The following is a 21,299-nucleotide window of genomic DNA, read 5'->3' on the forward strand; positions in this document are numbered from 1 at the left end:
CAGACACTTCCACCCACCAGCGAGATTCCTTAGAAGGAGCCAAACCTTTCAGTCATCATTCCCAGATTGTTCCAATGAGCCCTAACTCTGTAACAAGTAGGATCCAGAATAGCAGTGGCTGGACCGATTTCTCTGGTCAGATTTCTATAACTAGAGTTCATTTCCTTTACTGGATTTTCACATGAGCCAAGGTTTCTAGTGACAACTGTTTGGGAATTTTAGGTTAAATACATCCTTCCCATGACTGGCTTTTAGAAGCCTGGTGCATATTTTGAAAGAGGGACCTGGAATCTCTGACCACTGGAGGCAGGTGGCATGATTGTGAGAAGGTGGACACTTTCAAATAGATTTTGACTTAGGGACACACACTTTTTAATCCTACAGGGAGTTGAAGTAAGTAAATTACAGTACTTTATATAGCAACCTTGAGTGCGTTATGAGGTTGTGTCTGATTGATATACAAAATGCCATAGTGAAATTTGGGTCACGATGAGAAGAAGTGTCCAAACTTGAAGATCAACTGAAGAATTAGAGGCTGTGGACAGAGAGGAACATAATAAGTCCTATGGGGTGGTGATGGGGAGAATGCCAGTTAGGCATCACTTCTCTGCAACACTCAACTAAATAAAGGAAATTTCATGGCTAAGAACTCACTTTACCCAAATGGCCCTGGCTCAGGCAGCAAAAAATCAAAATTAATCCAACCTTAAAGAGGATCCTGCTAAACTCAGAGGGAGAAAACCATGGCAAGACTGCTCTCTCATTTGTTAAGGCAAACGTCTAATCCCAGCCTCAGCCCAGGTAGACCTGGCATTCAGATTTATAGCCAATATATAATCCTGAAGTGGTAGTGTAAATTTTCTTCTATCATTGTCTTTAGATGTAAAAGCAGGGATGCAAAGGTTTTTCTTTTTTCTTTCTTTTTTTTAAAAAAAGAATTTTTTGGGTGTTTTCCCATCTTTCCTCTTTTTTGGAGGGATGGGTACCAGGGATTGAACTCAGGGGCATTCAATCACTGCATCACATCCCCAGCCCACTATACAATAAAATAAAAATTGTATTTTATTCAGAGACAGGGTCTCACTGAGTTGCTCAGCGTCTCGCTGTTGCTGAGGCTGCCTCTGAACTCGTGATCCTCCCGCCTCAGCCTCCGGAGCCACTGGGATTACAGGCGTGTGTCAGCCTGCCCAGCCATCTTCCCTTCTCAATTTCTGAAACTTTCCTAGGTAAGTTGCTGACTGGGTGGGCTTCAGATCTGAGTTTCTCCTTCTGGGGTTGGAGACTTTCTAGGACCCTCATTGCCTGCCCTGACTCAGAAGAGCCTCTACCTCGGCAGCTCCTGCCGTCCTCTTGCAGGGTTCCCGTCACACAGCTGCACAGAGGCCCGTCCACCCGGCTGGTGCAGATCTGCTCACATCCTCCGTTGTCTTCACACCAGTCCAGCCCTGAAAACAAGCAGTCGGGCAAATTAATTGTAGACCATTCCACCCTCCAATTCATATAGAAGGGAAGGTTTTAATGAAAGGAGAGGATGAAGAAAAGCCCCATGCTGCCGAGTTCTTAAAAGCCAATGAAAATATTTCTTCAAGGGAGCAGGCGGGCAGTCTTCTCACACTGGTGTCCCCAACACCATCACCTCATGCACTAGACCCACATCACAGGTGAAGCACGTCTGAGCCTTCAAGTCCCACTGTTTCAATAATTTATAGTGTGTTTTAGGAAACATACATACTTTTTCTCCTAATAGGTCCCACTGAAATGATCTGTTCTTTAGGTTCTTTTGTATAATCTGTGGCAATCCTGGAATTTTGTGGGCAAGTCTGAAAGACAGAACACCAGAGGGAAAATTTCACACAATTAAGCTGATAACTTATTCCTCACCATGTTTCCACCTGCAAAAGAGGCAGAGGCTCCGGCCTCCAGCACTATTGCTGCTCAGATTAATTAGAACCAATGCATTCTTGATCATTGAATCCACTGGGACGCCAGGCTTTAGGTTGAGCAGAATTAAATATACTCTTCACAGTAGAATTATATTCAAAGAGGCCCTTTGCTCGGGAATGAGGATTGTTGTATCTCATGGACACTAATGTATGCGGCACCATCTGCGAGGAGCCCTGGCCATAATTCATATCTTGATTCTGCAAACAAGGGGATAAGCAAAAAGCTGCAATATTAAAGGTTAGGATCCAGGTACCAATGCAATCACATCTTAAGGACATAGCTTTATGTAGTGGGGGTATATAAGCCTGGCATGGAAGAGATGCTTAATTTGCACTTCAGCCTTATCCCACCAGCCCCCCTAGAGCCTCAGGCCCTGTGGATCAGATGAGCTGTTGGATACTTTGATAAATTGCCTCCTGAGGTCAGCAGTTTGCTGTGGTGGAGTGATGCTCTGCTCAGTGTCATCAGACTCAGGTGGCCTGAGATTCCTTGAGACTTCAGTACAGTGGTCCTCAGCCAGACCAATGCCCCCACCCCTACATCCAGTGGACTTTTTGGCAATGTCTGGACACATTTTTTGGATGTTACAACTGGAGAGTAGATAGCATTGGCATCTGCTGGGCAGAGACCAGGGACACTGCACAGGGCAATCCCCCACAGCAAAGGTGCTAGCTTGAGGAGTCCTGGTCTGAAGTTAAGGCAATGACCAGTTGACATTTCAGAGACAGGAGTAAATGCACATCATTCCACTGTGCTCTCCCCCACCAAAGATGACTACCCACCAAAGACTCCTGAGCATCTGTGGATTACTCCAGTTCAACCACCCGGTACTCAGTCTTCATGCTGGGAATGCTGGAGCAGGGAGAGTAAGTCTAAGCATTTGATTTTTACACTGTCACTTACGATTTTACAGGAGTACTTTTCTGAATCACAGAGCGACACTGCACAGTGAAGATGAACTTCATCATAATCCCCAATGAATTTAAAGACGGTGACGTGAAAACGGCAGGTTAGGGAGACTCCATTCTCCTCGATGCCGATGGTGTTATCTTTAATATTCTGACACCTATTCAGAAAAAATAATGGCATCTTGGCTTCTCATTTTTTCCTCTTACACATTAATCCTCATCTTCATTTCAGAATTTCAAATGAATGTGGCCTCTGGACCTGTCATCTATTATCACTCCCTCTTACTCTCATTGTTTGTTCTGAAACTTTAAATACCACCTCAGTTAGTATCCTAACTGCAACTAAAAATTAAATGATCGTAGGGACTGCACTCAATTTCCCTGTGCTTCAAGTCCTCAGTCCGCCCCCTCATGATGCTGTGTTTTACTGATAACAATTTAGCAAACACAAGATTAGTTCTGACTTCCTCTGTACTTTCTTCAGTTAATTATCAATGTTGGCAGGGGCCCCTGATTCAAAGCCTCTTGGGAACTCTTCCCACGCATTAAAATAGGTAGGAGCTGGGGCTGGGGGGGGAGAAGCACAGCCCGAGGAGCTGGAGCAGGGTCCTGGTGCAGGTGAGCGGCTCTCCTCAACTCCTTCCTCCTTGTGGTACCGAGCCAATACCCAGGCCCAGGCAAGGCCTTCCTCAAGCACAGATATTTTGCTCTAACGACTTAGAAGTTCCCCAAATGTACCACAGTGGCATATATTCCAGTGTCTTCATGGAATGTTTTCCCCACTGGAAGGTCTTTCTGCTCCTGTCCCCTTGCATGACACTTGCTCTTTCACAGCAGAGTCTACAGCACCCCTTCTCTACATGGAGCCTCTAGGCATGCTCTAAGCAGGCAGGAATAGGAGGTCTTTTCCGGATTTGCCAACAGCACCCTGTTGAGCTCCTCCAGAGTAAGAATCAAACTGCCATCCTCCTTGTAGTTCCAATGCATCACAGGGCACATGGTAAGTATTTGAAAATTTTTGTTGAATGAATGAATAAGTGAATGAATGAATGAGTTGTGCTGCCATGGCCCAAGGTGGGCTCCTAGGTGCCAAGAGGCTCTTTAAAATTATCAAGATAAAAGGGGTGACTCTTTCTCTTTCTTATGTTTCTTTTCCCCAAGCCCACAGGATTAAATCGCTTAGTAATAAGGAAAATTAAAAATCGAAGTTATCCTTTAGCATTCCCACACCTATTAAGTTTCATAATTAGTCTTCTAGGCAAAATGCAAGTTGCTTTTCAAGGCAGTCGTCTCTGAAATGCTTTGAAAGCAAAATTTTATATGCCATCCTTTTTTTTTTTTTTTCTTGTCCTTATTAGGATTGTGGATAATCTAAATTGGCTCAAGGATTCTAAAATGGTAGCGTCTCTCCAATCTTCACACAGACTTCGCCTCTTAGCCAGATCACCAGCTCTCTCCCAGGAAGATGAAATTTAGGTATCAGAAAAACATGAAGCAAAGCATCCTTGGCTATTTGGGGGCCTCCTTTAAAGCAAGCAAACAGGCCAGGCATGAATCTTCTGAACACCAATGAAGAATAGCTGTCCTTCCCACTTTTTCAGAGAAAAGAGAAGTGGGCATTGTGCCCCAACCCCCACCAGTTTCTGAGCCACTGATAAGTGGGTGCTGTCTCTGTGCTCCACACAGCTAGGGAGGATCAACTGACCCCAAAACATTTAAGTGGACCTGTTTTGCTGCTCATTAATTAAGCACTGAGCACCAGTTTTCCCATAAGTTCAGTGGAAGAAAGCAAAACAAAACAATAACCGCATCCCTCCCAGAAAGGTTAGAAGGATTGATGGATTCAAATTCTCCCAGATGACGAAATCATTTCCCACCTAACCACAGTTTAATTTGAAGGCCTTTATTCACACAGACCCTGGGGTAAGCTGAGATTTATGAACATGCCTGCTGGCTCGCACTTCCTCTCTGGGTCAAGTCCATTAAATACTGTTTTTAAAATGCTAAATGCCACCTCATCCTTCAAAGGAGACACAAGTTCCATAATCTGAGTTTCCATTTGCAGAGTAGCTCAGGTTGTAGCTCTTTTACACGAGGACAGAAGTACAATAAGGACAGGGAGGCGATATGGAGAAAAGGAAAACTGTCCCATTAACCCAAGCACCAAGGACTCAAAGCCCCTCCCTTGGCCTCTGAGAAGGCTAATACCATCTCAGAGAGACACATGCCTTAGCGAGGCCTTTGTTGAAAATTCCACCACATGCCTGGACAACCCGTGCCTCATGCCATGCCAGCCCTAGCAATGAGCCGTGTTTTCTGACACCTAAAAAAATTCCTTCCCTCCCCTTGCTGGTCATGTGACCATGGTGAATTCTGAGCCTGCCTTCTCCAAGCCTGCCTCGTCTACAAAATGGTGGATGTCAATTATTTGCCCAGAGTCACACCCCTCTTCTCTTGGGGCACCATTCCTCTTTCCCACAACCACAAAGCTATTAAACAGTGTCCACAGCACCCTCTGCCCATCACAGGAGTAGGTGCTGATCCAGCCCAGACAACTGTTATGGTGCATTCCCCCTACAAAGGACAGGCAAGTGATCAAAGTCAGAGTTGTCTTCCTTCCCTAGGAGTCCCTGAGTTGGAATTAGAAGAGCTCTCTCCTCTGTGGTGACAGTGGTGCATGAATGTGAGGCCAGGATTGTCAGTGACTGACAAGGTCAATGAGAGACAGAGAGAGGTAGAGACAAGAGGTGAGCAAGAAGAGAGGCTTGACAGCTCCCTGGATTCGATCATCCCCAGGCTACATCTACTCCTGTGATTTGATTACCCCTTAAACGCCTTGGTTTTATTTGGTTCTGGTTGTGGGGAGTTTTTTGGCATAGGCTAATTTAAATTGGCCTTTACCAGCTATAACAAAAGAATTTTGATTAATAAAGTCCCTATTTAAAGAATTATTTTATTTGGGTGAAGGAACTGTTCTAAAATTAGACTATGGTGATGTTTGTGCTCCTTTGTAGACTTACTGAAAATCATGGAATTTTATACTTAAAGCAAGTAAATTTAATTGCATATAAATTATGTTTTCAATCAAGCTGTTAAAAATGAATTTTTGCAAAAGATCTGTTATATGTATAAACTGCCTGACATAGCTGGTGTTTTTCTTTAAATAAAGATAATTATTTTTACTGTTGTTTGGTTCTTTAGTCTTCTCTTGTCATCCATCCATTAATTCATTAAATAAATTTTGTTGTATAACCACTATGTTTCAGGAAATATATGAGATGGTGGGCATACAGTGATAAGTAAAAAGAAACTTGTAGAGCTTATGAACTATTGCTGTAATTCCCTTTTACCCAAAGTTTCACTTTCTACAATTTCAGTTACCTGCATTCAACAGCCATACAAAAATATTAAATGAAAAATTCCAGAAATAGCTCATACATTTGAAATTGCATGCTGTTCTGAGTAGCACAATGAGATATTGTACTGTCCTACTCCATCTATCCAGGACAAGAATCATCCCATTGTCCACTGTATCTGTGCTGTATATGCTACCTGCCTGATAGTCATCTAGTAACCACCTTAGTTATAGATCAGTGTTGTGTTATCTCAGTGCTTGTGTGCAACCCTTATGTGGTAGCCTGATGCTGTATCCCAATGCCCACCTACATCATTCACCTCACTCGTCTCTCATCATGTGAGCACTGAATCACCTCACAATATCACAAGAAGATGAAGGATAAGTACACTATAGTAAGATATTTTGAGAGAGATACCATGTTTGCATAATTTTTATCATAGTATACTATTATAATAGTTTTGTTTTATTATTAGTTATTGTTTTTAATCCCTTCCTTTGCCTAAATTATAAACTGAACTTTACCATGGCATGTGTGTATGGGACAAGGCATAACACATGGAGGGTTCAGTATTCTCCATGGTTTCATTTCAGGCATCTACTGGGAGTCTTGGAATATCACCCTCAGAGAAGGGGGCACTACTCTTGTAATTTCTTTCTTATTTTGATAGGTGTCCTACTCATCCTATTCTTTCATTTGCATAATTCTCATTCCTCTCAAATTGAAGTTCAAAGTAGACAGGACCAAATCCCTTTTTGATCACAACGATGATAAAGCATCTTGTAGTTAATACTGCATGACTTGAAGGACCTGCCACTAACTGCTGTGTGACTTTAAGCAAGTTACTTGACCTCATCTATAAAATGAGGCTTAGAAAGTCTACATCATAGGTTGTTATGAGAATTAAATAAATTCGCTGATACAAAATGCTGGTTCTGAAGGTATCAACAAATGTTAGTTTCTATTCCTTTCCCTAAAACATAATTAGACAATATTATGGCTCTGAGACTGCCATCTATTAAAAGGCCACTCACCCTCCTTCAATGATGAAGTATCGGAGCTTATCATTGCTGTCACGGGAAGGGGTGGCATAGCATTTGTTGAGCGTGAGGATCAAATGTGTAGAGTCAGCTCCAACCACAAAGACCCCTACGTACAGCACATCTCGTGTGGTCAAGACTACTTCACCCTGGCGGTAAGGATGTTTGTAGGAGGCATTTTTGTAGAGCGCCATCTTGGTGGTGAAGCTGCCTTCTTGGGTTGGAACCGTCAGGTTAATGACACTAAAATAGAAACAGTCATAAGGCAGGCAAAACAAAATAATTTCATTAATTCAACTGCCTTCCATTTTTTCAAGCTGAAAAAGCAGAGGGAAGGCAAAGTATGTAGTTATAAAGTCTAAGGCTGCACAGTCCAAACTGGTTCCTACCAGGTACACGGAGCAATTTAAATCCAAATGAAACACAATTAATTCAAAAATTAAAAATTCAATTCCTCTGTCCCCTGAGCCACATTCCAAGTGCTCAATGGCCACATGTAGCTACCATATTGTATAACTGAGATATGGAACATTTCCATCACTGTAGAAAGTTCTATTGAACAGTGCTGGTCTAAAGTACCTAGGTTCAGGAAATAAGAATTTTATTTTCCCTAGTGCTTCAGAGATAAATGCTAACAATTTTGATTATGCTAACCTTATCTGTCAAGGAAAGACAAAGTTATGAACGCAGCCCATGAAATCCTTTACCTTAGCATAGGCTTCACTACAGAATCCAAGGAGATCTTGATATCCAGCTCATAAGCACATGAAAATTCCACATTGATTGTGCGGTCCCTGGTGATGATGTTGCCAGTGTTGTTGGCACTTTCGATCCAGATTGTGTTTTTATACATGATATGAGTGCTGTTGGACTGCAGAGCAAAGGGAGGTCAGAAATCATTAAATCTGGGAGCGAGTATGTGGCTTGCATTTTAAATCCATATCCCTGAAAGTGGAGAAATGGCTTCATTCCATACATAACCCAGAGGCCATTATAAATCAGTATGGCACTGGCCTCAGCATTTACTCAGGGAGAAAGTATTACAATAGATGTCAACAGCACCCTTCAGTCTGATAACCTTGAAATGCCCATGGAAGGTAGATTTCATGTACCACTGAATTCTAACAACACCCAGTCCCCAGTCATCCATGGAAATGCAAGCTAGGGAGAACATGGAGTATTGCTGGTTTGAGGTAATATAAACTGATTGAAAATTATTTTTAAACCCTTAATTCAAACCTCTCCTCCACCAAACATTTTGCCATACGTGAAGGTACTTACTCCTTTCTCGCCTTCTGATAAATGTTAATGAGCAGAGCCATGAACGGAAGACACAGCCCCAGAAGGAACAAGAAAAGAAGTGAGAAGCTTTGTTAACCTACACATCACTCTTTCAATTCAACCACTTAGTGATGACTGCCTTATGCATATGCCTTTCACTGTTCTCCAAAGAGCATATTTTTAAGAGGACCACCTTGACCTTGGCTTTAAGGACGATCAATAGGCAAATACCCAGGAGCCGTCTCTACCTCTGCCAGGTGCTCCTTCCTATGCCCATTTTCTCACCTGCACGATGTTGCCGCAATTCCCTTTGGTGTTGTTGATCTGAAAGGAGATAAAGTCTTCCCCCTCGATGCCAGTGCACTGTCTGTCATTGATTCTCACACCCTCCCTCTCAAAGCCAAGCTGGAAGAGTTTGCACTTAGATATGGACACTTCCATCTGGGCCGCCTTGCAGGTCACCTCTGCATCAATGATGTCATGTGAGTCTGTGGGAACAGTTGTTAAGGAAAGCAAATCAGTGGGAGCCCGTCTTGCTGCAGGGGTGGGACTGAGGCATCACCCTGCCATGCTCCTATAGAAAAGGCAAATGAGCTCCACTCAGGCTGCAAGCATTTCTAATTAAGCTTTGATCAGACCAAATGAGCATATGAATTCATTCAAAGCAATAACTTGGGCATTGGTAGAGTCTTATTAAAAAGATAAAAATGCTAATAAAGAGCCCTTTGTCTTTCTTTATAAACCCAGGCCTTCCTCCCACACATACTGGTGGCAGCTACTTTTCAGTGACATACAGAATCTGGCACTTTGTGGCCTGGCTAAGGAGCATGCTCCCCAGGAAGAACAGCACTGGCCTGGCCACACCCAAAGCCCTGGTTGAATCCAGCTCAGCACAACCTCTTAGCAAGTCCCAGGTGAGCATCAGGAATTGCCTTTTGACAGGATATTGCACCAATTGACATTTTCTCTGAGTGTATAAATAGCTGGTAATAAGAAACAGAAATATTTATGTCTGCCTAGGTGAACTATGTTGTCCCCTCCTATGGAGCCTTTTAGTCAATTAGGTTTTCATTCTTGAAGGATGTTAAATTTAGCACATGCCTCTGAATTACTTGGTTCAACAAAGGGCGTGGGGATGGAAAGCAAAGCAGCTCTGCAAGCTGGCACCGAGATGATGTGCTCTGCCAGGATCAGGGCCATTTCTACCTTAAGGCAAACACAGTTAGCGACAAGGCCAGGAGTCCCAGGTATTTGCTGCTTGCTTCAAACATTCCTGTTGTATCTTCAAGACCAAAAAGGTTTGGGCCAGATAAAACTGGCTGTAGGTCAGCCTAAGGCACCTGGCTCTCTTCCTTCCTTCATGCTGGTATCAAACCACCTTACTTTTTCCTCATCTAAAAGATCCACTTGGATCTCTATGTTGTATGTGGACTTGATGGAACTGGCCCATCCCATTCATATACAAATGTACACATTATCATTTGTTGAAGAAAGGACGAAGCTGTGAGAAAATGAACATTAGCCCATTTTGGTCAGATTGCTTCTTTGTTCTGCTTAAACACTCCCAGAAGTTTTGCTCCTGGAATTTTTCTAACCCATGAGGTAGGACACATCATGGTCCTTCCTTGGAGCTTTCCTATGCCACTCCAGCCCTCCTCCATTGGGCCTTTCTGGGTGGAGAGGTGGCACTTGTTACTCACTGTTTCCGTAGGGGGGTGGCTCAATGCAACCACACAGCTCTCCTCCATTTTCCAGCTCACAGGTTCGGTTGGGACAGTCCGCCCCAACACAGGGATCTTCAACCACTCCTGCTAAAAAGGAAAACACACAGAAACACGCACAACTTGATTTTCACACTACACGTGGTAGCATTTGGTTATTATCTGGATTTACCACTTCAGTTCAGTCAGAAATGGTCAGAGATTAGCTGTAAGTTAACAGAGAGGGCAACCTTCCAGAAAAAATGAATGGCAATAGCTAGTGATTGGGTGTTTGCTATGGACTGGGCACTGTGCCTCAGGCTTTAGCTGAATTCGCATGTTAGATCCTCACAAACGCTCCTTAAGCTATTATAACCCAAATTTACCCAAGGCCACCAAGGAAGATAAAAGGTAAAGACAGAATGCACAACACTGTTACCTGCCAAGGTACACCATGGTGATGGTACCTACTATACTATGTTATATTATGATTACTTGCACTTATATCTTCATATTTATGTAAAGAGTAGATGCCAAATATTTCTCTTTATGTTCCTAGCATACAGCCACCTCACAGTGGTCAATATATATTTGCCAATAATGAAAATTTGAGGGCCAGTAAGATCCCAGGAATTCCCCGGGGATATCAGGACTTCTTGGATTCATGGTAAACCTTAATAACAACTGACTTGATTATATAAAAGTAGACAAATCAAAACACATAATTCACCATCATTGTCTAAGATTAATGGCACCATGTTATTATGAATAGCATTTCTGTGACAGATGAGACTACCTGCAAGATATTCAACATCTCCATTTGAGATCCATTAATTGAGAGCATTTTTGTTTCGAGACTCATTTTTTTATTTGAAGAATCTCCTTCCTATCAAGATAGAAGAATTCTTGTTCATCACCATGGTTGGTGCTAAAGAAGTAACTGTGTGGCATGAGCTAAGTTCACTTCAAGAATTTTTAAGAAGAAAGTTGAAAAAAGACACAACATTTCAGTTGGAAGAATAAGCTCAAGAGATCTACAATAGTTAATGACAAGATATTATATACTTGAAAATGACTAAATGAATACATTTTGAGTTGCTCTCACCACATATACAGTCATGTATAAGGGAAAAAAGAGGTTAAAATCACTAATTTTAAATAAAAACTATAGATAAATAGAAGGAAGACCAATTCCTGAAGGGAAACAGGGGGATGGAGGAGGAGACGCTCTGGGAACTGAAGGGGAGCCATTATATTCTATGCATGTAGGACTATGTCAAAAATGAACCCCAATATTATGTATAACTAGAGTGCACTAGTAAAAACTTTTAAAAAGAAAAATCCCATAGCTTCACCTGCCTCATGTGACCTGGCTGCCACGCTCCTCCACTAAGCAAGTAATGGCACAAGGTGGGAGCACATGGATTGCATCGTGTCAGCCAGTTTCTATTTCTGGAAAGACGACTGAAGGAAAAGCATCTATATCATTTAAATATATTTGTTTTAAAAGGATTTCTTCCAAGAGTATTCATGTATAATGTATTTCCAGGCACACACGTAGCCAGGCAGAAAATGGGGTGGCTGATTAACCTAGCCTGAAAACGACCAAAGTAAACAACAGAAAGAATGGGCTGAGTTTAGAGCCACAGGAAGAAAAACCTCACTTAAAAATGTGGTGGTCTGTCCGCCAGCTGGCAAGCAATGGGAAACTTGAGGCTCACACGTACACAAATAAACATAGATAATAACATTTACAATTTTCAGAGTTCAAAACAGTTAATTTTAAAGCATTTCTTATGAACACAGCAGAATAAAATATTAAAGTTACCAAACAAAACATTTCTGTTAATTTCCAGCAGAGACTAGTAATTTGCTTAACATTTCTGAAATCATTTAATACATGTTTTAATTAGCTTTATTGTTCTTAAGTTTTGAATTATGTGTATTCCCACACTTGATGGAGATTAGTCTCTAAATTTACCAACGTGTATGCATAGCCTTGGAATGGGCCTGGAATCACACACAGGATTGGTGTTGTGTGTCAGGGTACAAAAACACAATCTGTTGGTCCCAGTATCACCTTGCGTTAATGGGAGTAGCTTTTTATGCATGTTGACACATATATGCTTACTTGCAGATCCAAGAGTGAAAATGGAGAGGATCAGTCATCCCTAGACAAAGCAAGGCTACCAGAAAATAATGCAAAGATATAAAATAATTCTCTTACAGCAATTCTCCTTCTCGATCCACTCTGTGCTCAGGATCCCAAAGGAGCGGCAGGCTTCCCCATAGGCAGCCAGGGAGCCGCACAACTGGAATTTGTTGTGGTTGTAGCAGCCATCCAGGTAGCAGGACTCGTAGAAGGGGAGGGGGTCAAGGAGCCCGTAGCAGGGCTGGAAGAAGCCTTTCATATCGGTGAGCTTCAGGCAGTAGCCATCACCCTGCATCTTCTGAATGTGCACGTTGTCACACGTGGCTGCGTACTGTGAGAACTGCAGTTCGTTGCAGCTGGGGGCAAGAGGTTTGGTCAGAGCAAGCGAAGCAAAACCAGCCACCTGAGTCTTCCAGGCAAAGTAAGACCTCATCTTTTGCATCTGCTGTGCTAGCTCTGAACAAGGCAGTATGGGAGGCCAGTGCTACCTTCACCTTAGAAAAGTCAGGTGCTAATGGCCTTGAGCTACCCAGCCAAGAAAGTGAAAAAGGAATTCCCATTGCTTATAGCATTACGACACAGCAAAGATGGGCTTTGTGACACAAGAAAGGTAGATATTGATATAATAACCATTAATACTTTCCTATAATTGATTGATACCATTGATATAATAACCACTAACTGTGTGAACGGCAGTTCGTTGTAGCTGGGGGTAAGAGTTTCATCAGAGTAAGTAAAGCAAAAACAGCCACTTGAGTCTTCAGGTATTGACAGAATGGTAATAGCAATAATAATGTCTGATAGATGGCAGAAATAAAGGTTTCCAAAGAAATCCAAGAGTCTTCCACACCAGCTTCAGTTTAGCTGTCAGAGACCAAATTTAAAACCTTCATAAGAAAACTGGTGTCCAGCTGATGATAGTTTATAAAGGAAAAGAAAGGAAGAGAAAGAAAAGAAAGGAGGGAGGGAGGCAGGGGAAAAGTTCAAGCAGAATCACAACTCCATGGGAGGAACCGAACCTTGCTTGTCAGGAAAAACCAAGAGGGCTTAAATGTCCAAAGTCTTCTTCTTCCTATCTGTGGGTCACTGAGTGGCATTTCAGAGAAACCATGAAATTAGGAATCCTGAAGTCTAGTCCTGGCTTGCACTAATGGGTCCTCTCATATAAATAAGCCATTGTTTTAGCCTCTGTTTCATCAAGAAAAGAGACTGGACTAAGTATTGCTCAAGATTCTTCCCAACTCGGGGTCCCATAATTCACAGGATAATCTAATACATGATACATCATTCAGCTTACACTTGGGGCAAGTGTTACCAAAGGGGGTTTGGAGCATAGTTTCTAATGTATTAGCTATGTTTCTGTGTATTAGCTGATATCTGGCATGTAAAGCATGAAGACATCCAGCACATAAGCAAAGAGACACAAAGAAAAAGAAGTAGATCTAGAAAGCTATCATCATAAATCAGCAACCCAGAGAGACCCTCAATTAAAAACCTTTGGAATAACTTGTTTAGATCATTATATCTCAGGTGATTAGAGGTGAGTCTAACTTCCATGACTTATGTTCTAAAAAAGGATTTTCTGATTCCCACCAATTGCCTACACAACCACAATCAAGTCAAAGACACTCAATTAGGTCCAGCACCAGGAATCAAAGGGCTGCCTTTCTTCTACTGAATCAGTCCTGGCCACCCCCAGCAGGGGAGCCCAGACCCTAGGTGGGCAGCTGTTCAGGATTCAGAACTCTAATCCTGGCACACTCTTCTGTTTAGCTGAGGCTAGATGACATGATCATTTAAGGTCATATCCTCTAACCCAGTTCCTTCTTTGCAGTTCAAGAAATTACTGGGAACTCTGATGTGCCTATTTGTAGCATCAAAACTCCAAAGACCTTTGGCTCCGCTCTGCAGAGAGGAAGGGTGACAGATGCTAAGGACAGTACACTCCTCATTAACACCTCCATGGATATGGGAAGATGGGAGCCACCAAGTTTAATGCTTTGAACTCTATAGACCCCTTACCTCTTTTGCATGCCGTTGGTTTTCCAGCTCTGGGCCAATACCACGCTGCTCACCACTGGCTTCCCCCGCAAGGTCACATAATCATCAGTCAGGTCCCCATTGAAGTTGCCACAGAGGCCGCAGACTTTGTTCTGCAGCCTCTCACTGATGCTGATTTTAATGACATTGAAACCATTGTAATAGATCTGGATGTCGGGGCTGGTGTCAATCACCAGAAACCCCTCACTGCTGTAGATTTTGGTAGCTAAACCAGTTATAAATGGAACGTTCACTTGGGTGCCATTCACCTATTGGAGGGAAGGGAGAAAGTAAGTCATTACCCTGAAAGCTGGGGTTGGCTAACTATTCAGTTAGGGCCAGGTGTTGCAGGCTCTAGGAAATTTATCTTAACTACTAACTCTACCCTTATAGCATAGAGAAGCCTCAGCAGTTACAAACATGTAACTAAGTGAGTGTGGCTGTGTGCCCAATAACAGCTTCATTTACAAAAACAAGTAGCAAGCAGCCACAGGCTGTGGTCTACTAACCTCTGCCCTAAAGTTTAAGGGCATGTACTTTTCTTACCCTCCATAGTTTTCCCAAAGGAAGCAAACTATGGAGGAGAAAAGGGGGAGGAGGTCGAGAGAAGAATGTGTTAGACCAGCATAACCCACAGCGAATAGCTGGCGTTCTGTGTAAAACTTTCCCCAGCATAAACCAATTACTGAAAATGACATTCCAATCCAAGGAGATTCCAACACAGTTAAAATGGATCAAGGGATCATTGCCATGCTTATTGTTTTCTTGTTTATAATGTTCAAACCTAAGGTTCCCCCCAGAGGTCCTATAGACACAGTATTTTCTACAGTCGTCATTTTCCTGCTTTATAACATTTTCTTTTCTTAGCCCTTGGGATAGAATATAACATACTTTTTCTGTACTTACAAAATAAATTGTTTTTTCCCCTGCAGGTTATTAGTAACTTTTGTTTCATAAAAAAGGCAGATGCCTTTAAAAAATATATGTCCTTACTATTTTGGCTAGCTTAGGGTATTTTATTCAGCAACAATGTCAGTTTTGCTCTCTCAGGTGGTCACTTTCACTTTCTTGCTCTGTGTTCTGGACCAATGCAATAGTGTCCATGTGGGCTAATTTGCAAAAAGAATTAGAATATCAAAAACAGTAGCAGCTGCTTTAATTGAAGTTAAAAACCACTATGAAAATCCAGATTTTTCCTTTTAAGCTTGCAAAATACAGGCAGTCTTTTGCCTAACTCTGGATACTAAGATATTTGATGACTCTTCAAATAAAGATACATTAATGACTGATTATCTGAGCCAAGAACAAAAAGCAGACATTTAACACTTGGTTCAAAAAAAATGTTAATATAGTCTCTTCTCATCCCTCCCTATCTGTGCTCAGAGCAATGGTACCCAGCTCTACCTTTCAGGTCTACTTGCTGAGATCAGTTTGGTTTAGGTGAGAAATTGGGATCCCTGTCAATAGTTCATCAGAGCAATTATCTTCTTAACCTATTAAGTCCCAAGTTTTTAATTCTGCAGATATTTCAATGAAATCAACACAGGAACATTAAAATGGGTTGGAAACAATAATCTAGAGCTTAACTATATTATTGTATTAATATTATTATAACATAAACGTAGTCTTCCTAGCATATAATTATATCATATAATTCCATTATATACCATATACTGTATTTTAAGTTTTTATAGGTCTTTAACATCTGGGATGATGGAACAAATGGATTAAGTGGAAAGGGTAGGAATCCAAGTCAGACATTAGCTATGTGGGTAGATAGGGACTTCACACTTATTTACATATGAAGTCTAAGATTCACAAAAAGCAGGCAACAGGCCCAAGGAAGAGCCAGCCTCAACAAAATTTGGCATATTCGGCCTCCCATTTTCTTTCACGTGGTATCTCATCAGGACCTCTGATAGTGGGGGATGCTCCATCAGGTTTTATTTAGGTAGTTGTTTTTATAGGCAAATGCTCGCCTTCTCTTGGTTTACAGAAAGGATGGCAGAGATGAAGGCTGGTCTGGTACAGGTTAGCAGAGGCAAGAATAATTTAAAAGGCTCTTAAAAACAAATGAGATGCTTTTTGGAAATTAATTCAGAATAAAACCCGACTTATCTACCATTTTATCACCTGAAACTCTATTACCACCCAGGCCATTATTACTGCCCTGAGATGCTGTAAATTTCCTGCAAGGCCTCTGGAATCATCAGTGAGGGATGGAATGGGCCCCATTCGTATGCTGGTAGAAACCTTATGCTTGGTCATTTGCGTACGGTTACATAAGAAGCAACAACCTATTACCCTACAACTTAGTTATCTGGGAAAACCGCAATGAACCGTCCACTAGCCAAACCCTTGTTTCCCGGGCACATTTCTCAAGAATCCAGGGCTGGCTCGTCACCTTGACGGTGTTCCGGTCATTAATGAGAATCTGCTCTTCGTTAATGTAGAAATAGACGGGCGAAATGATGGTCAAGTTAGGGGAGGACCATTTGTCGAAGTTGATGATGAGCTGGAAGGAGATGTCGGGGAGCTTCTGGCAGATGGTGGAGAGCACGAAGGCACAGTTGGCGGGGAAGCGGAGGAAGGCGCCGTCGAAGGTGCGGAAGACTCCTCCGCCCGCCGCCAGGCAGTAGGAGGTCTTGGTGCTGAAGCAGCCGCGCACCCCGTTGCGCAGCGCGCACTCTTCGTCCGATTTGCACTGGCGCGGGTCGCACTGGATGAGATTGCGCCGGAAACAGCGACACCGCCGCGTGCAGTCACTGTTCCAGAACAGCTGCTTGGGCTGGAAGAAAGTGGGCGTTTGAGTTAAACTCAGGCTGCGGTCAATACTGGGGAACTCAAAGCCCCGTCCATCTGGACCAGGCTGGGCTAGCCTGTCTTTAACAGGGCTGCAGTTTGCAATAGGGAGCAGTAGGGAGGCTGCCTCAGTTCAAATGCGCCATCAGTTCCATGCAACTCAGATGCCAAATCATATGCAATTTAGACTTTATTGGTTTCAATCAAGAACTCTGGAATCTTTATGGCTGGATTGTAGAACTAATCACAGCCAACCTGAATGTGCAGCTGTTAGAGGAACTAGGTGAAGAAGAAAATACATTGTAGATTTTTTTTTTTTTTAACCAAGGAATCACACTTCTAACAAGTACAGGCTTCACTTCAAGAATGAAATTTAAATTCACTTGAGAATGAAAAACCAGCCCTTCAAATAGTCAAAAGAAAGTGATGATCAACTCTTAGGATTAACCATTTCAACACTTCACAACTCTCACCCTTCTAAACATTTCCCATGTGTCTAGTCTACTTCTAACTTGCTCTTGTTGCCAGTGCCCCCATTTCTCTGGGTCTTGAATGTGAAAGATCTAGTGAACAGCTAGGTTTCATGAAAGGAAGATTTGGGATTAGACAACTTGGATGTCAGTCCCAGCCCTGTAACTACATGTGCTATCTTGAACGTTACTAACCTCCCAGAGTCAGTGTGTTCATCTCTAAATTGGAGATCATAATCATGTCTTGCAAGTAATTGTAAGGGAAAATTAAGCAAAACGTGGAAAGCATATTTCCTGGCATAGAGTAGCTGTTGTTCATATCACAAAAGAAAAACCACTCATCCTCCTTCAGATGATGAAGGAACTATATATAAAGTTATTAAGATACATACAACACAGGATATCCTCAATTGGAGGCAGCTATTGTTTTCTATTCTTCTCCAAATGGGGAACATCTGTAGGCATGACTCTACTAGGTAAAGCTTGTATTCTTGATCTTGTACTTGCTCTGTACTAAGAATTCCAGGGAACTGTTGGAAAACCATTTTGACAGTCCAAGTGGGGTATGGTCTTGATAAATAGACTGAGACATTAGGATGTGGGCCCTCAGGTGGAGTATCCCATATTTAAAATGCTTGAGATCAGAAGGGATTTCGATTTGGGATTGTTTTTCCCAAATTTTGGAATATTTGTATATATGTTACAAGATATTTTGGATATAGGATCCAAGTCTAAACACAAAATTCATTTATTTCACATATACCTTCTACTCATAGCCTGAAGGTAATTGAATACAAAATTTTAAATAATTTTGTGCATGAGATAAAGTTCCATGGAGTGGACTTTTTTTTACTCATAGCATCATGTCACCACTCAGAAAGTTTTGTATTTTGGAACATTTTGGATTTCAGATTTTTACATTACAGATGCTCAATCAGTATCAATTTATCAACACAGTCCTATCCAAAAATGACATTTTAATGGAATAAAAAGGCCTGCTCACTGCTTTCTTCTTTAACTTACAGACTTATCAAAACCGCAATCAACTATAACTGTGACTCTGATTCAAGAGTAAACAGGCAGAGGGTGAAATCTTCCAGTCCAGTTCACTGCAACGTGCCTTTGCCAATTCTTTCATCCTCAAAGTTAGGTAGTTCCTGGAACCGAGTCTTCTCTTCTTCCAGATCTATAACATATTCTGGGTGCCAGCAGGCTCACATATTGACTTCATTTCTCTTATCAGATTTATGGAATAATTGAGTGGTTAGTCTGGCCTCTCTCTGATAAAAACTCAGACATTACATTGGTAGAGAGAGAAAACAACCTAATCTATGTGGATATGTGGTCAAGGGTAAATAACTCATCCACAGGAGGACTTGATCATGAAACTAGCATCTCAGGAAAGTGGCTGGCCCCATGCCGCTTTCTTTACCTTAATTAGACATGACAGCCACAGCTGGTGATTACCCTACATGCAAATGGCTAGATGTTCTCTCTTTATTTCCAAAGAAATCTGCTGTATAAACAAGCCCCCAAGCTTGTTTGAACTGTGGCAAGTGGATGTGGATTGTTTATTCTGTGAGTTTGCTGCTTCCCAGATAGAAGCTCTTGTCAAAACCCACTGACTTTCTGATGAAAGCCAGATAATAATGTTTATAGTACTAATGGCTGCCCAGAGCTGTTCTGTGCCTTTCTTGAGAGTTCCAAGGGCTTTTATATGCATCGTTTCATTAACATGCCTGGACTTTTATTCATGAAATGTTTCTCAAGAGAACAACAACAACAATAATAGCAGCTACCAATTACTGAATGACTAGGGGACAGGTACTAAGCTGGGCACCTGGCTTAGGTCACTTGTACAAGGACCCAATGGAGTTGGTATTTTTAGCCACGTTTCATTCATAGCAAAACAGAAGCTCAGAGAAATGCAAGTTGGTTCAATGTCACACTTCCAGGAGTGGTATGGCTAGGGTCAAACCCAGGTCTCATTCCCATATGCCACACGGATACACAGGATACCTGCAGAGGGGCGCATGACACAGTTGATAGATGCCTTTTGGCTAAGAGACAAGAAACAGAGGAATGTTCTTTGGGTTTTGAGCCTGATTATTTTTTTCTCCCAGATTATGAGAATACTGACCTTATTATTATTATTAATCCTCCATGTTTTGCCTCTTCTTTTCAAATATTTCTAAGAGCTAACTTCAATACCCCCATAAAGAGAGAAGCAGAGCGGGTGTGGCAATAAGCAGCCCAAACACTCTGGGGACAATATCAGAGTGACAAAGGACACATGTGAGGGAGTTCAATACCTCCCCCAAGAAGTCCTCTTTGATTAGTTCTACTGTTTTACTCTACTTCTCTTTTTTCTAACATAGAATTAAAATACCTTTTCCAACGACAATGAAATTGAAGGTAATGTCTGAAGATAATGTGGACATCTCTAATCTCTTATTTATTCCCAAAGACAACTTAGTTGTCCTTGAACAAGTCAATCCATCTTTACAAAAAGAAGACATTATTTATTTTTTGCTTAGTTGATTTCCAATTCAAACGTTTCAATTAGATTTCTTTTAAAGGCTACTATACTCCTTCATTTAAAATTGATTCATTCAGTGGGGTATTCTTTTTCACTTAATGATATGTTATTTTGTAATTCTTCTTTTATTCTTTAAAGCACAATTTTTTTTCCTCTCCTGAATCTATTTTTTAAGTTCCTTAAGGCAGGGATCACACAATCTCATGTCTCACAATATCATCAGCATGGAGGTCTGCAAACAGCAGACTCTCAGTATTTGTGTTTGTTAACTGTCTACGCACCCACCTAAGGTGTTGATGTCTCTTAAACAGAAAAGGGGTTAGAACCATGAATGGAAGACCTGTAGCAGGGCCTTTTCTAGCTTAGTGTTATGGCACAGTAAGAAAGATTACAGGGCTGGGGGTATAGCTTGACTAGCAGGCAGAAAGCCCTGGGTTCAATCCCCCAACAAAAAGAAGGAAAGAAAAGGAAGGAGGGGAGTTTGATTACAAAGTCTAAAAAGTAAAATGACTTAGTGAGCAAATAGGTTTTGTTGGGAAACAGTGATAAAAGGGCTAAGCTCTGTGCTTAAGCTCCCATAGGGAGAGAAGCAGAGAGGGTGTGTCAATAAGCAGCCCTAACTCCCTGGGGGATGATATCAGAATGACAAATGGCACTTGTGGGGAAGTTTCAGTAGTCAGAGAGGGAAGGCCACTCCTCCCAGCTTCAAGCACTGTATTTTCCAGTTAGAAATACCCTTAGCTAAGACAGCTACAAATGTCAGATTCACAGCCACCATATTTCCAAACTAGAGCCATGTCAGAAGCTTGCAAACTGAGATTTACAGGAGAGGAAATGAGAAGGGCCCATGCTCCAGAGAAAGGCCTGAGAGGGAGGAGAAGAGGGTGAGGGGCACAGGCTCTGCTCTTCTGGATCTGGCAAGGAGCTAGAGCTTCCTCCGAAGGGTCCTTAGCCTCTTGGCCCTCTCCCACCTTCCTGACGATCAGCACTACGGTTTTCATCATGGAGGGGGAAGACCTGGCAATTCTGACCACCCTCTTGGAGTTGGAGAGGAGGCTGATGATGGG

The 21,299-nt window shown here is 42.0% G+C and overlaps 1 protein-coding gene across 2 annotated transcripts in view; it reads right to left on the minus strand.

Moving 5' to 3' along the window:
- Positions 1–434: 434 nt before the first annotated feature.
- The window catches only part of Tecta (tectorin alpha), a 66,393-nt gene continuing 45,528 nt past the window's right edge, over positions 435–21,299 (minus strand). The window contains exons 13-23 of one of the 2 annotated variants that reach the window (XM_076846256.2): positions 16,826–17,209; positions 14,404–14,690; positions 12,457–12,737; positions 10,230–10,340; positions 8,815–9,017; positions 7,956–8,119; positions 7,243–7,491; positions 2,848–3,010; positions 1,733–1,820; positions 1,329–1,445; positions 435–535 (exon numbers count right to left, since the gene is read on the minus strand). In XM_076846256.2, the coding sequence (XP_076702371.2) occupies positions 435–535; positions 1,329–1,445; positions 1,733–1,820; positions 2,848–3,010; positions 7,243–7,491; positions 7,956–8,119; positions 8,815–9,017; positions 10,230–10,340; positions 12,457–12,737; positions 14,404–14,690; positions 16,826–17,209 (2,148 nt within the window). Of the gene's footprint in view, positions 536–1,328; positions 1,446–1,732; positions 1,821–2,847; positions 3,011–7,242; positions 7,492–7,955; positions 8,120–8,814; positions 9,018–10,229; positions 10,341–12,456; positions 12,753–14,403; positions 14,691–16,825; positions 17,210–21,299 lie in introns of both variants that reach the window. The other variant, XM_076846255.2, reaches the window with a different exon arrangement.

Source organism: Callospermophilus lateralis, chromosome 2 (genome assembly GCF_048772815.1).
Source record: "Callospermophilus lateralis isolate mCalLat2 chromosome 2, mCalLat2.hap1, whole genome shotgun sequence".
Taxonomy (NCBI): Eukaryota; Metazoa; Chordata; class Mammalia; order Rodentia; family Sciuridae; genus Callospermophilus; species Callospermophilus lateralis.